This window comes from Lissotriton vulgaris, chromosome 4_1 (genome assembly GCF_964263255.1).
Source record: "Lissotriton vulgaris chromosome 4_1, aLisVul1.2, whole genome shotgun sequence".
NCBI classification, from domain to species: Eukaryota; Metazoa; Chordata; class Amphibia; order Caudata; family Salamandridae; genus Lissotriton; species Lissotriton vulgaris.
Window position 1 is genome coordinate 1,750,184,430 of NC_141691.1, and position 15,375 is coordinate 1,750,199,804.

Sequence of the window (15,375 nt, forward strand, 5' to 3'; positions counted from 1 at the left end):
GGGGCCCAAAACCAGCCCCCACCCTAGCGGCCTACCAGGGAAACGTCCAGTGCCCGCTATGGCCAGTCCAGCCCTGGGCTTTATTTCATGCCATGGTTTGTATTGCATTCTTGATGTCTGTAATTGTGATTTGCTCGTCTAGGGAGGTTCTGTCGGATGGGATAAGCCTTGGTATCGTAAGGGGGTTTAGGAATTTGTCGGTTGTTTCCGGGTTGTCTACTGTCGGGGCTCTGTATATGTCAGCATAATATTCATAAAAGGTCTGTACAATCTCTGCTTGTCAGTAGGTAGTGGTTCCCATGGAGGTAGTTATTCTTGTGATTGGCTGTGTGTCCGTATCTTGTCGGATTAACCATGGCAGTAATGCGGGGACACTAGCGAGCTGGCTGCAAGATGGCCGCCACGCTGTGAGGCTCTGCAGGCTCGGGAGCGAATCCGGCATTTATCCTGTAGGCAAGGTGCCCATCGCGACCCGCAAAGTAGTGGGATTGACTCGGCTTGAGCTGCTGATGGTGTGGCTGGTGGGGGCGGGGTCCCGGATCCGGTGCCTCTAGACGGGAATTCCTCAGGCGGCGAAATGGTGGTGATGGCCTGGTCGCAGCCCTGCTTCATATAGCCCAAGCGTGGACCTGGCTGGAGGTGAGGCTGGGGCCTACTCATCGCAGAGAGCAGGTGGCCACGACTGGCACCGGCTGCGAAGAAGACCCGTGACTTGTGGCTGCTGTAGGAGAACTGAGGCGAGCGGCCTGCAGCTCTCCCCTCCGGACTGGGACCGTGTCCGGCATGGAGCCCCCTGCGGAGGCACCTGCACGATCAAGTGAGTGGCGATGGCACCAGGCAGGGGCGCATTGGCCGGGAGATTGCCCGGGAGGGAGTGTGCCATCGACCTGATGCCTGGAGCCAAGCGGGGTGGATGGGCCAGCCCGTGGGGTTGGGGTCCCAGATCAGCGGGGCTCACTCCTGGCGGGGGCCTTTCTTACTGTGTGTGCCCCCTGCTTAGTGTAATACCGGGAGGGCTCCACCTGCGGTGATCTTTGACGGAGGGTGAACTGGCACGGGGGTGAGTGTGGCCCCGCTGACCCTGACTGTGCCATCGCTGATCGGGGGGGCCTGGACCTCTATTTTTCCATCGGGCCGCTAACTGGGCCTTCATGCACGCCCGGGCCGGTTTGATCAGCAGGGAGACACACTGCGGCTTCCCATGGCTTTATCCGCGCATCTGTGAGAGAGGCCCCCAGGCCCCCTGACCCCCCTGGGACAGGTGCTTCCCTTTGAGAGACACAACTCTGTGCCCCCAGCGAATTGCCCGCTGGTGTCGCCTGGAGGCCTTGCGTGGTGGCCCTGGGGGGAGATCTAGCGGGCCCCAGTCTTGGCTTCATTTGCCTGTGCTGATTGCCCCAAGCCTGGGCTGACATTGCTGGTGTGGGTGGGGGGCTGACCTACGGGCTACCTGGCGAGTTGACTGGAGGCCCTGCTGCGGACCGCAGTGGGGGTGAGTTCTGAGGCCCCTTATGTGCACCAATCGCGCACCAGTAACACTGCCCCCTGGGTCGTATGTGGGGCCGGGCTTGATCCCCTGAGGTGAGCGTACCTGGGTCTACTGCGATCCCCAGTTTTTTAGCGAAGTGTGGAGGCTTGTGGAATCTCCTGGCACTGGAGCGGTGCTGTGGACTAGAGATTTCAACGTGGTGCTCAAGCCTGACAAGGACAGACTGGGAGGCTTGCACCTCCCCCACCCTCGGGCTGCAGCGCATCTCCAGGTGCTGATGGAGGACTATGGCCAGACTGCTGTGTCTGGTGTCGGCACCGTCCGCAGTACCGTGAGGGTACCTGCGTCTCCACTGCGAGCCCCACATGGTCAAGGATAGACTACTGGATCATCTCTCATGATGCAGATAACAGGGTCCGACGCTGCATGAACCTCGCGCGTACTCTTTCAGATCACTGGAATTCACGATGCTTGGTGCGCAGAGCAGGTCATTCAGCTGGAGATAACCTGCTGGAGCTCTTTGTGATCAGGTTTTCCGGGAAGATATCGAACTGGCAATCACAGAATACTTTGAGCTCAATGAAGACTCGGTTGACTCCCCATCCACACTATGGGATGCTTTTAAAACAGTGATTAGAGGTAAATGCACAGCTAAACAGGGCAGCATCCTTTGCTCTATTCGTGGGGACTTGAGGGGCTTTTAAGGCGAGATACGGCTGCTGGAACAGGAATACTTTGCTATTAACCAAATTTTCCTTCTCGCTTAGATTAAATCTAAGCTGGAAGAATTTGAGGAGGCTGCACTACGGGAGACACACTATCTGGGGAGGAAGGTGCGAACCCATTGGTATGGTGAAGGTGATAGAGCCAGTAAGACCTGTGCAGGTTTACTTCGGAAGCTGTGGGCTTATGATTATATCAGTGAGCTGCGCTCAGGCGAGGACGAGTTAGTGGTAGGAGAGGATGCAGTCCAGGCCAAAATGATGGCGTAAAACGCCTCGTTAAATGCCTCACACCAGCCAGAAGTCCCACCTGACCTGCTTTCTTTCTTTGACTGGATCGAACTGGTATGGGCAAGCGATGCCCATCGCAGGTACTTGGATGAACCTTTCTCCGTAGAGGAGGTAATTGGTGTAATTCGTGCTATACCTGGGACAAAGCCCTGGGGCTGGACGGGCTCACCTCAGCCTTTTATAAGGAGTTTACACCGCTGCTAGCACACCATCTGCTTAACATGTACGAAGACTCATTAGAGACGGGCGTCCTCCCTCCCTCCCTTGGAGAGGCACTCCTCGTGACCATACTTAAGCCAGATAAAGATCCACTATTGTGTGATACTTACCGGCCACTCTCCATGATTAACATTGACAACAAAATTCTCGAAAAGCTTCTCGCCTCGCGTCTGCTACCCTTGCTTCCTACAATTCTTCGGTCGGATCAATGTGGCTTCGTCCCGGGTAGGACTACTACCCACAACCTCTGCACCCTCTTTGCCGTTATGCAAGGGTTTGATCTTGCCCTCCCTGCGGCAGCAGTGTTCCTCGACGCCACTAAAGGGTTCGACACAATGGAGTGGCACTATCTCTTCTCGTTGCTTGCCCGAATCGGCTGAGCCCTGCGTTCCTCAGGAAAATTGTGTTGCTATATACCTCCCCCTCGGCTAGTCTGCAAATTAATTGAGTCATCTCCCCCTGGTTCGGGTTGCCCGGGGCACCAGACAGTGCCCGCTGTTGCTCCTCCTCTTTGCGATCACAATGGAGCCGCTGGCTTCCCGGCTGCGATAGTTCCACGCGCGGAGAAGCCTCGATTTCACGCCCCGGGTGGTCCTCGAATCCATGCATGTGGACGATGTGACACTCTACGTCCACCATCCCGCTGATAAGCTTGATCCCCTCATACGGGAGAGCATTCGATTTGGTGGCCCCTTCCGGGTGTTACCGTAAACTGGGAGAAGTCTATCATCTTCCCACTCACTGCAGTAACCGTTGCGTTCCAGTCCGAATTTCCTCTCAAATGAGCTGATTGCCCTGTAAAATATTTGGGAATCTGGATTAGTAGGGACCAGTCGGACTGTGGAGCTATAACTATGGCAGACTCATGGACTGGTTTGAAGATCGGCTTTCCCACTGGAAGGTGCTATCTCTTTTGCTCACAGGGCAACTTGCCATTGCCAAGATAGAAGTACTGCTCAAGATCCTTTATAACTTCGTTAATCCCCCGCTCCCCCTCACGGTCGCATTCGAGAAGCGTCTTTGCTCCAATTTGATCTCCTTGGTATGGGCGGACTGGGAAACACTCACGCTCCCGTTCGAGCAAGGGTCTGGGGGCACCAGTCATGGAATTATATCATTCCTGTGCCCAGGCACAATTCGCATTGCACTGGGTTTTTCTGACGCTATTCCTGGTGCACACGGCACCGGAGTGCGACCTGGCGGACCCGACTCCGTTGCCTATGGTGATGTTTTGCTGGCAGAGACGCCCGCGGACGGTGGGCAGTACGGTATGGGCATGGCAGACACCATGCCGACGAGCAGGTCTAGACAACCTATTTGCGCCCTCAGTGCCGCTTACAGGCCACCCGGAACTGCCCTTCGCAGAGGTAGCGGGGGTCTGCCAGTGGTTGCGCAACTTACAGGTGCACACGCTGGGTCGGGCATTCCCAGATGGGGTTTTCATAGACCTGGACACTGCTCTGGGTGAGAAGCATATAGGACTCTTGGACAGGATGACTTAGTTCCAGCTCCGTGCGGCTATGAGGGCGAAGTTTGCCTCATTCCTGCTGGCTCCACCCACGTTTCATGTTTTGGAAGCATTTTTATCAAACCCCTCACCAAACTCATAACGCCTATGTACAGTATCCTGTGCTTGTGCCCCTGGCTCAGGCTGCTTTGGAGGAGTGCCTGGGTAGGTGGTTTGAGGAAGGAGTAAGGGCCTACTGCTGCACGCAATCTAGGGACTTGTTGCTCAAATACAGACTTGGATTAGTCCATTTCAAGTTTCTCCACAGACTGTATAGAGCCCCGGTATGGATGTGTAAGACTGGGCTTTGCGAGGAAGCTTGCTGTGTGCGTTGTGGAACGTATGAGGCCTCATTCATGCACATCGCATGGGAGTGCCAGGAGGTTGCGAACTACTGGGGGGGGTGTGTTCGATGTTCTGGATGAAATGCTGGAATATAGGGTGGAGCGCACCCCGTTATTTGCCCTGTTGGGCTATGTTAAACCTTTATCTAAGAGCATCAGGCAACTTGCTGCTATGATGATGTTGTTGGCAAAGAGGCATGTGGCAATCTGCTGGGGCCGTAGGTGTAGGCTGCAGAGAGATTACTGGCTGTCGGATGCAGCGTTTTGCCATACGCAGTTGTCTGAGTATTGGGATCTGATGCCCACGCAAGCGCAGCCCCTGGATATGTGGGACCCCTGCGAAGGTATTTGCAAGAACAACGTAGCCACCAAGCCCCAGGCCCTGTAGTAGAGAGGTAGACGAGAATGAGATGTGATGGATGTCCAACGGGGAGGGGTCCCCCTTCCCCCCCACCTGCGCCTCAACAGCTTTTCCTTTTGCTGTTTTGATACGGCCAGAGGGGTTCTCCCCATTCCCTTTCCTCTTACCCCTCCTTTTCACTGGATGCTTAGTTGCATCCCTTCTGCTCTATGTGACTACACTGGAACATGCCGAGAATTGAAGGACAGTGGACAGGTTGGACCCCATAGGGGCACTTTGTTAGGCTCGAACAGGATAATATTGTCTTGTACCACTGTTCAGATGGTGTGCTTCTCTGTACACTTGCAAGCTCATGCTCTTCCTTTTCACAATATGTCACTTCCTGCATGTGTTTGAACTTACCAATAAAGGTTTTTTAAACTCCCCCCAAAAAAACATGCCAGTAATGCCCCAGCTCTATCCCCTTCCCTATGTATCCTTGCAGCATATGCCTTAAAGTTGCATCTGCGCAGGTCCGCGATGGCCTTCGCATATGTGGTCTTGGCTTCAGCTAGTTGTGTTGGGGATATTGTTTCAGCATCTGCGGCATTCGTCAGAGTTGCTAGTTTCTGTTCAGTTGCTAGTATGAAACATTCAAGTGTCGCACGTACGCCTGTGATTTGCCTAATGCATGCGCCTTTTATGACTACCTTGAAGGCGTCCCACTCTAGTATCCGATAGGAGGCTGTGTGTGTATTTTCTGCTAAGTAATTTTGTATGCTATCTTTTTGCCCGTGTCTGAACACTGGGTCTTCAAGGCAGTCTCGGGTCAATCACCAAGTGGGGATCGGTTGTAAGGGGGGCGCCATCTAAGAGTTATGTCATGCGCATCATGATCCAAGAGCACACAGCCCAGGTAATCCATGTTTTGGATCATGGGGCTGAGTACTGGGGAACATAGGAAGCCGTCAAATCGGACTCTGATTGTGAGGAATGGAATGGAAGGAGTAGAATCTGGTAGTTGGGTGTATATGTCTATAAGCGTCCAGCAGTGACCATTGGTTCGTCCATGCGCAAAAGCGCGTCATTTGCGCATGTGCTGGGGAGGTAGGGATGGGGAGGTGGTATCTGTCCAAAGAGAGGTCTAATGTGCAGTTGTAGCCCCCTCGCTGAATCCAAGGTGAGGTTGTAAATTGGGCAAGGACACTCAATAGGGTCTCTCAGAATGTTCTCTGTTCAGTGTTGGGTGCGTATTTACTTCCTATTAATATCTCTTGGCGTCTAATAGTCCTTCTAGTAGAGCATATCGTCCTTCTGAGTCTGTCGCCCCCTGCTTGTCTCCTGGAAAGCGACCCCCGACCGGAGCCAAATCAGCGTTCCCCATGCAAACACTGAATATGTAGTGGCACAGAAGGTGCCCCGCCAGAGTCTTTTGAGTCTGTCTAGTTTCCCCATGATGGGATGAGTTTCCTGAAGTAGAGCTATCTGTGCCTGTTGGCGCTTGCTATACCCATGGACGGCATAGCGTTTCTGTGCCTTGTGTATTCCACTGACATTTAGGGTGAGGAATTTAATGTCTGCTATGGAAGCCATGGGGTGGGGGGGTTACATCCATGTAAAGGGGGGGAAGGAGATCAGGGGTCGTCCTATAAGGATAGCCTACTCCCCGCAATTGGTCTATGAAAGTTGTTCTTTGTGGCTGCCCATTATATGTGAATAGGGGTTTTGGGGTGGGAATAGGTGGGGAGACAAAAAGACCTGCAATGGAAGTGAGTCTCAATACTGGAGATCTGCTGCAAAGGGCAGCACATTCAAACGTGTTCGAGTATGAACGCTTTAGTGTATTGTGAGTGGTGGCTAGTGTGCGACCCTGGGGTTCATGTGGTGGGAAGCTCACGTTAGGATCATAGGTGATCGGTGTAGACCCTGGTTACTGGTGACGTTGGTGACTTAGATAGGCTGTATATGCGAGGTCCTGAGGCCATATCAGTTAACTCCTTGGACGCTCATGACGAGCTCAGCTCGTCATGATGTACACCTCCATACACTCATGACGAGCTGAGCTCGTCATGAACAATGGGAATCAAGCAATATCAGCACAGGAGGAAAATAACACTAGCATCGATGTGGTTAAGGTGCCATAGTGGCCGAAAGATCAAGGAAAGGCTGTGAAAACGTTTACCAACTTCAATCAAATGAGAGTGTCTGCTGTTTGTGGGATAACCAGGGGAAGGAGGGGTTATTCAGTCCGCACCCGAGGTGCTCGAGTCTATGGGGTCTTTGGGCGTGAAGATGTTGAGCCTTCATCCTTATCTGAGACCATCGAGCCTGCTCCCAATTCAGCTGCCGCCTGGAGGGCCTTCCGTCATTCTGCGATTATTAGTTCCAGGTCTGGAGATTTCATGATGTTGCCGAGTGACTGGGATCCAGTTCATTGTTGGGTGTTCTTTCCATGCTGGTGTTAGTTCCGGGGTACATGTGCTCGAGACTTCCGATTGTCGTTGAGACTCAGAGTGACTTGCAGATGTAGTTCCGCCCAGTTTATTGCTTCTCTTAGATCTGTGAAAAAGATTGTGGTTTCTTTGTGTATTATGTTGAGGCAAGAAGGGGAACAGTAGCGAGTATTGTACTCTTTTTTGGCTGAGGAGTCGCTTTAATTCCAAGAAGGACGATCTTTGGTGTTGTACTGCCTTTGAGTAGTCGGGGGGAAAACAGACCGTGTTTGTCTTCCGCTGTGATAGGGCAATTGTTTCTGGCGGTATGCAGTATTGAGTATCTGACCCAGAAATGGAGGAATTTGACAAGCAGTGGTCATGGGAGGGAGCCCGGTGGTGGCGCTGCGCTGGCACCCCATGCGCCACTTCGACTGAAAAGAAGGCAGTCAGTTCCATGGTCGGTGTAAACGACTTGAGCCGGGTTTCTGTATAATTGACAGGGGTTGTTCCTTGTACTCTTTCTAGTAGGTTCAACACTCGGAGATTGCTCTGTCTGAATCGTCCTTCCAAGTCATCTGTTTTCCCTTCCAGCAGTGTAAGCTGGGCCTGGAGTTCTCGTATCGTTTCTTGTGGTGCCTTTGCCAAAGGTTGCAGCGAAAGAAAGGGCCTTTTCTTCGTCCACTACTTTGTCCGCCAGCTTGCAATGATCCTCTTGTAAGAGATTTAGATTTGTGGAAATGCTCCGAAGCGGTCCTCCATAGTGACCCGTGAATGTTCAATGGGCGCTAACACTCTGTCAAGTTTGTCCGACACAGAGGCAGTGACGAAGGGTTCCATTGTCATGCCATTGTCTTCCATGGCTGGGAACTTATTTCGGGTTGGGATGTTGAGATCCCACGTTGGTGCGCGGTTTGTATGTTTCTTCTCGTGCCTTACGTTGGTGCATGGGCATTGTTGGTTCCCTTCAGAGACGATAGATTGTTGTCCCCCTCCTCATATATCCAAAGGTGGTTGCCTTCAGGTGTAGTGCTAAGGGGGGGTGAAGGTGCTCTCTGGTACTCCCTCCGTGTCTCGCGCAGGGACTTGAGTATCCCCCTTGGGCGCGTGAGTTCAAGGACAAGGGGTTGCTGGTGCAGTGGCCAACTTTCTCTGTGGCCGTCTGTGGCTGCAATCTTGGGATCAGGCACCTTGAAATGTATTTACTGGTGTTCTCGCCCAGATCGAGTTTTCTCCGCACTGTAGCATTGCCTGCACTGCCTCAGGATCGGTAGGGGTATCCTGTGGTGTTCTCCTGGCTGTTTTTCAAGCCCCACCGATGTGGATGTGAGGTGATTGTCGGCCCGCGTTCGGAGCCTCAGGTAAGCGCGTCCACCATTGTGGCCAAGTTAGCCACACCCACGGTAGAGTAACTTGATATGCAGCTGTATGTAGATGGTGTTCAGAGTAGAAGAGAAACCAGCGCAACAATAGGTAACTACAGTTAGTTTTCCCTGCAACTCAAGACCAGCCCTTCCGAGATCTCCAGGTCCATACAGGATGTGTGGCTCCAATGAAGGTTTCCTCTTTGAATTCTAGGACTTGTAGTCTTTTTTATTTTATTATAAAACAGGACTTACAAGTCTCAGAATTCAAAGATAAAACCTGAACAGGAGCAACATACCTGGACCTGGGAAACTGGGCAGCTATGCAAGACACATCTGAAAATAAAATATACAGTGAATCTGAATGGCTCAGGAATCGTTTGTAATACTGTAAGTTGACAAGCTCAAATACTAGGTGCTCAAAAGATAACTATTGTCGGTACACACTGAGAAATTTGTAATATTAATTACCTGACCTGTCTTCCGATGTCCTTTAATACCTTTAACCTTTCAATATCGAGCCAAAGTAACCAATGGTTCTCCCCTGAAGTTCCTTTCAGAAAGGACTTGAACTTTTCAAATAGTTTTCTGCTGCGTATGTTATTTGGACTGTGACTGAGTTGCCACCCAACTCCACATTCTGCGTCTTCAATTTCAGAATCAGAGCTCATACCGTCTTCCTCAGCATCTGCTTCAGAAGATGTGGAGCTTATCGTTGAAGCTGCACTGGATGGTAAACTTTGAATGATCACCTCAGACAAATTGTAAATATCCACTCCATCATCAGTGGCCACAGGAGGCTCTCCAGTTAGCATTGCAACTGCATTTTTAATCAGACGGTCAATATAAAAAGCTGCAAACTCCTCCAAGGACCCAAACACTGGAACTCTATGTTCATTGTTGTCTGTGTCACAAGTAACTTCCAGATAAACTCGATTAGTGGATGGTGATGGGCAGGTAGCAACGGAAGCAGAATATTCCTCTTTATCTTTTCTTTTTTGAACATCTGCAGCTCCTGCTGTAAGACTGGCATTTTGCATTGGAATTCCTGCATGCAATCAGAAACAATCATTGTAACGGACTCAGAAAAAAAGGACTGGTACACATGGCTATTATAAGGACATTCAATGAATAAAAAGGCGACCTAGGCAATCCAAAGTACCTGGAAGCATGACTTTACCAATCACAAGTCTTAAGAACGTAATCTCCTACCTTGAACATTTCTAGGTAGACCAGACACCTCTCCATATTGCTGGTAATGGTGCTGAAAGTTAGCATAGGTCACATATAAGTAATGTGTTAAATCCTTTCTTTAATTTACAGGTCTTCGCAGCAAGAATCCCTACACATAATAACATATGTACTATGCATCCTTTGCATTATTCAAATCCTCCAATTCACACATTCCAGCCAATTAAGTATGCAGCAAAGAGCTGCATTCCAGTCAATTAAGTATGCAGCAAAGAGCTAAACCTAAGACTGAACCTAAGAACAACTTGCCCCTTAACCTCAATCATATTATCAACTTCCTACTGCTGTAGCAGAAATGAAACTGGAACTTTATTTTTACCTCTTCATCACCTTCTTGGACTTATAATAGCTTCCAAAGACTGCTTTGTAAGTGTGTTATGACATGTTAGGAAACAATTATCATTTACTTTAATAGTTCTTCTTTATGTGTTTCATATTCATACAGAATAGAAAATTATTTTTTTGAAATGTAAAGATTAACATGAAACAATTTTTACATTAAAAAAGGAAAACACGCATTCACAACTTTTCGCAGGAATCAGAACTGTGCATTCTTCAAACCAGAGAGCAAAAGGTTGCTCAAAATGCCCTACTTGTAAATTCTATTTGGAGCTATGAAGTAGGTCACTGCCTCTTCTCTGACAAAAAGAAGTCAGTTTGACTTAGATATGACTTTGATTATCCATAATGGAGATCTATCATTGTAGGGAAGTAGACTTTCCCTTATTGTCATATGAAAGTAACAGGTGGTAGGCAAGGGGGCTTTAAAATCTCACCACTGGGAAAGTGAAAAGAAGGAACTAATGAAGGGACTAATGAATGTATTAAAATTTCCCAGTGAGGGTTTCTGTCCCTCCAGAGAACCCACGCTCTAATCAGATGTAGTGAGTAATGACTGCAGAAAGAGTAAGTAGACTTCTAGGGCAACAGATTTCTGCAACAAGAAAGTTGACTAGGAATACTACAGAAGGTCCCTCCTCGTCAGGGGAATACGCATTTAGTCTAGCAAGTAAGGGTCCATTTATGTACATTTAAGTAGAGCATCACCTAGTTTAACAAAGTATCTACAGATAGGCTGGTTGCAAATTGCTGTGCTAAAGATAGCCTATGCAACAAAAAGCTGTCTGTATAATCTGGTAACTTCAGATATAATTTGAGTGCTGGTTTTTCTGTCCTGTCTTTGATATGTTTATTTTGCTGGGTGAATGAAGTTAAAAAGAAAAAAGAAAAGCTACCAATACATTTAAATAAAAATCCCACATAATGATGAAAAGAGAAGAATGTACCCAACTACGAAAGACCAAAAACATTATATCAAGTCAGTGAAATTGAATCGCTTTAGTTCTCCTACACCAGCGGGGATCCAAAGGAGGCCCAGAAGTACTGGACTTTGAGATTATGCTTATAATATATGTACACTTAGTGATTCTAGATGGCCATCATTTATATAGCAAGTGATATCCTGAAAACCTGTCAAGGGTTTCAGCCCTCTTGGCCTACCTTAGACCATCACAGCATGCAGTCCATGACATTGTCAAGTTTCTTTCCTGGTTGACGGAGACAGGTGCAACTCCTCCAGGAGCCATAGTGCCACTCTGTACTTGAAAGTAAGGTGTCAAGTGTCTCCGTAAAATGGTCCCAGTTAGGAGGCAAAAACCACAAAGAGCAAAGAAACTCATTGGTAATGTGCATTTATTGATTGAAGATGATGACTTCTGCAGAATAAGATTAGCAAGGTACCACATCCTCCCTTACATGAGGACAAAGAGAAGAGCCCCACAGCACTTGACTGCCAGAAGAAATCCAAAGATAGTCTGGCTGTAAAGGAGCAATATCAGGGACAAAAGTAGTAGCAGGGTGTGTGGTGAATGCAGCAATAAATAGGTTTAGGTTTAGGGATTTATAGAGCGCATGGCTACCCTTAGGCATCCCAGCGCTAAGTAAGAAGCAAGATAGGGGGTTTCAGCAGATATTTCAGGGGAGCAGCCATGTTTTAGTCTCTTTTTGAGGGTTGTGTTGTTCTCAATCGTCTGCAGCTCTGGGTCCATACTGTTCCATAGCTTGGGAACCAGGTGTTTGAATGACCTTCCACCCCATCTGGATCTCTTGATTCTTGAGGTGTTCATCAGGAACTTTGATCTTGACCAAAGATGCTGGTGTGGAGAGTACTGGGAGATCAGGTCTCGTACTAGCGCTGGCCTTTCTCTTGCTGGCCTTTCTCTTGCATAGCTCTGAGCGCCAGACAGAGGGATTTGAATTTAATCCTGGCACTGACCGTAAGCCAGTGTAGATCCCCGAGGGAGGCCCTTACTGACTGGTGTTTGGGTATTTTAAGGAGTAGTCGGGCTGCCGCGTTCTGAACTGTTTGCAACCTGTCTGTGATACATTTGGGGGAACCAAGATATAATGTGTTCCCGTAGTCAAGTCTTGACACCACGAAGGATTGAAACACTGTCTTTCTTGATTTTTCTGGAAGCAGGCCCAATATTTTCCTAATCATTCGAAGCATCCCAAAGCAGATGTTCGACCAGTTTTTTTGATTGGGTCTCCACCGTTAGATTCTGGTCCAGCCACATTCCTAAGTTTTTTATACAGGTTTTGGGTGGGGGGAACCCCATTTTGTTGGCCAGGGGATCTCTGAGTGTGGGCTGAAGTTACTGCCTAGGTTCATGAGCTCTATTTTATCCCCATTTAGTTCAAGGCTTCACTCTGCCATCCAGGACCAGATTTGTTCCAGGCAAGGGGCAAGATGCCTGTGGTCCGAGTTGATGGATTCTGAGATTGATACCACTAGTTGTAAGTCATCAGCATATGACACGATTGAGAGGCCGAAATCCTGTACTATATGGGCCAGTGGGCTCAAGTAAATATTAAAGAGGGTTGGGCTCAGGGAGGGTCCTTGAGGAGACCCCGATGTGGCTGCAAGGGTGTCTGAGAAGATTCCAGCCTCCATGCATTGGAATGTTCTCCTGTTCCGGAAGAAGGCTAGCCATTTGTTGGCTATGCCGTTGATTCCAATGTCCGTGAGTCTGCTTATCAGTACCGCGTGATCAACTGTATCGAATGAGGCGCTGAGATCCAGGAGCACAAGTGCTGCGGCTCTTCCCTGATCTAGGGTGGCTTTTAGTTTTTCGGTGACAAGTAGGGCTGATTCCTTGCTTTGTCTTGGTCGGAATCCCATCTGTGTTTGGTATATGATTATATTGTCCTTCAGAAATTGTGAAACTGTCTTATTCACATGTTTTTCCGCGATTTTGCCCAAGATGGGTAGCAGTGAGATCGGACGGTAGTTTGCCAGTGAGGCGGGGTCGAGTTGTTTTTTTTTAAGAAGGGGTTTCACAATGGCATGTTTCCACTCTTTGGGTACTGTGCCACTTTTGAGGAATAAGGAGAGGAGGTGGGAGAGTTGGGTAGGAATACTTTTCCCCCCTTGCCAAGAATGTGCTGGGGTGCTGGGTCTAAAGGTGATCCTGATTTTATGTTTACTAACAGGGCGCCAACCTGATCCTCGCTCAGTCTGGGGAAAGAATACAGAGCCTGGAGGTGCGGGTGTTGGCAGTTCTGTGGTCTTGTGACGTTCTATGGAGGATGTGGGGGCTTTGGTGGATGTAGCAGTCAGGCTTGTGTTGGTGTGTAGTGAGTTGTAGATTTTTTCCACCTGACTCTTGAAGAATGAGGCTAGCTCATCCCGCCCCTTCCACGCTGGACCTACAAAACAGCGTCTTGCGGCCCCGCTTCGCGGGAGCCGCTCGAGGAGGAGAGTTGTTGTTTCCTGGGCCATTGCTGTATTGCGGGACTGCGAGGACCAGCAGCCCTCTACTGCTGACGCTGGTGCCTCTTCCCGCCCCTTCCACGCTGGACCTACAAAACAGCCAACGCGGCCCCCGCTTCGCGGGAGCCGCTCGAGGAGGCGAGTTGTTGTTTCCTGGGCCACTGCTGTATTGCGGGACTGCGAAGACCAGCAGCCCTCTACTGCTGACGCTGGTGCCTCTTCCAAGCCGGACCTACAAAACAGCGCCTCGCGGCCCCCGCTCGAGGAGGAGAGTTGTTGTTTCCTGGGCCATTGCTGTATTGCGGGACTGCGAGGACCAGCAGCCCTCTACTGCTGACGCTGGTTCTTCTTCCCGCCCCTCCCACACGTTCTATATTTTGAATACCACTCCCCGCACCGGGCGAAGCCCGGGCCAAGGGCGGACCCGTTTGAGCCGGTTAGAGACCGAAGGAGACCGGGCCGGGCTACTCCCCTTGGTCTTTGTAAGCACGCCCGGTTAAGACTTGACTCCTACGACAGCTAAAAGGATCTTTGCAAATTATATGCGCGGGTTGTGCCTGTATTGGAAGATGTTGGGGCTCAACTTAAGCAACCCCATTCCCCAGACTGGTGTAATAAGAATCTTGGTCTACATGGGGATTTAACAAGCTCACTGGCTGAGATGTTCAACCCCCGAGTGACCAAGAGGATCCCCAGGGGTAACAAAACATCTTGGTACAATGCAGCATGTAGGAAGGCAAAAGCGGAGTTACTCCTGGCCTTGAAGCAAAACAACAACAAGACACACATCCAAGCCAGGAGATCAGAATATAAGCACATAACTAAATTTGCCAAAATGGAATGGGATGAAGACAAATGGGTCAATTTAACTACCTCCCTCGCGACCAGAGATTCACACAAATTCTGGTCAATCGTAAATACTGGGTCGGGCCAACCTATTTCGGCTGCAAAACCCAACATAGCAGCCGAAGCTTGGGAGGATCACTTTCGGGCTTTATATGCAATGGAGAATGGTGGGATAGCTGGGGATCAAGTAGGGTTGAGCTTGGACCCCATCCAGCAGTGTGAGGCGATTGAGTTCACCACGGATGAGGTATGCATCGCAATATCCAAGCTCCCGGCTGCTAAAGCCCCGGGGTTTGGATAAACTCGAGGGTTACCTCTTCAAACATGAACCGGTGATCTGGGCTCCGTACCTGGCAACTATCTTCAATGTAATACTGAGAGGAATGGCAATACCCAGTACTGGCTGGGCGCAGAGATTGTCCCCATATTTAAGAAGGGTTCTCCTCTGCTCCCAGCCAACTACAGGCCTATCGGCCTTATTGACGTTCCGCAGAATATTTTTGCGAGGTTGATTTTGGGGCAGATACAAGATTGGATGGATGATCATTCAATTTTGAGTCCTCTCCAGGTGGGGTTCAGGAAAAATACATCTACGATGGACCAAATTTTCCGCTTAAACCTACTGTTTTGGAAAACTGTAACAATAGAGGGTGGCTCGCTATACACGGTTTTCGTGGATTTGCGCGCCGCCTTCGACTTGGTCCCACGAAGTAAACTCTGGACAGTTCTTCGTGAGCTGGCTATTCCATCACAACTCCTGAATATTCTGATGAGGCTCCACGAGAAAAACTATGCAAG

The 15,375-nt window shown here is 49.6% G+C and overlaps 1 protein-coding gene across 1 annotated transcript in view; it reads right to left on the bottom strand.

Annotated features, from left to right (window-relative positions):
• RGS22 (regulator of G protein signaling 22) overlaps positions 1-15,375 on the bottom strand; it is a 1,820,811-nt gene that overhangs the window by 1,291,076 nt on the left and 514,360 nt on the right. Inside the window, exon 8 of the mRNA XM_086966055.1 lies at positions 9,180-9,756. Within this exon, the coding sequence (XP_086822181.1) occupies positions 9,180-9,756 (577 nt within the window). The remainder of the gene's footprint in view (positions 1-9,179; positions 9,757-15,375) is intronic.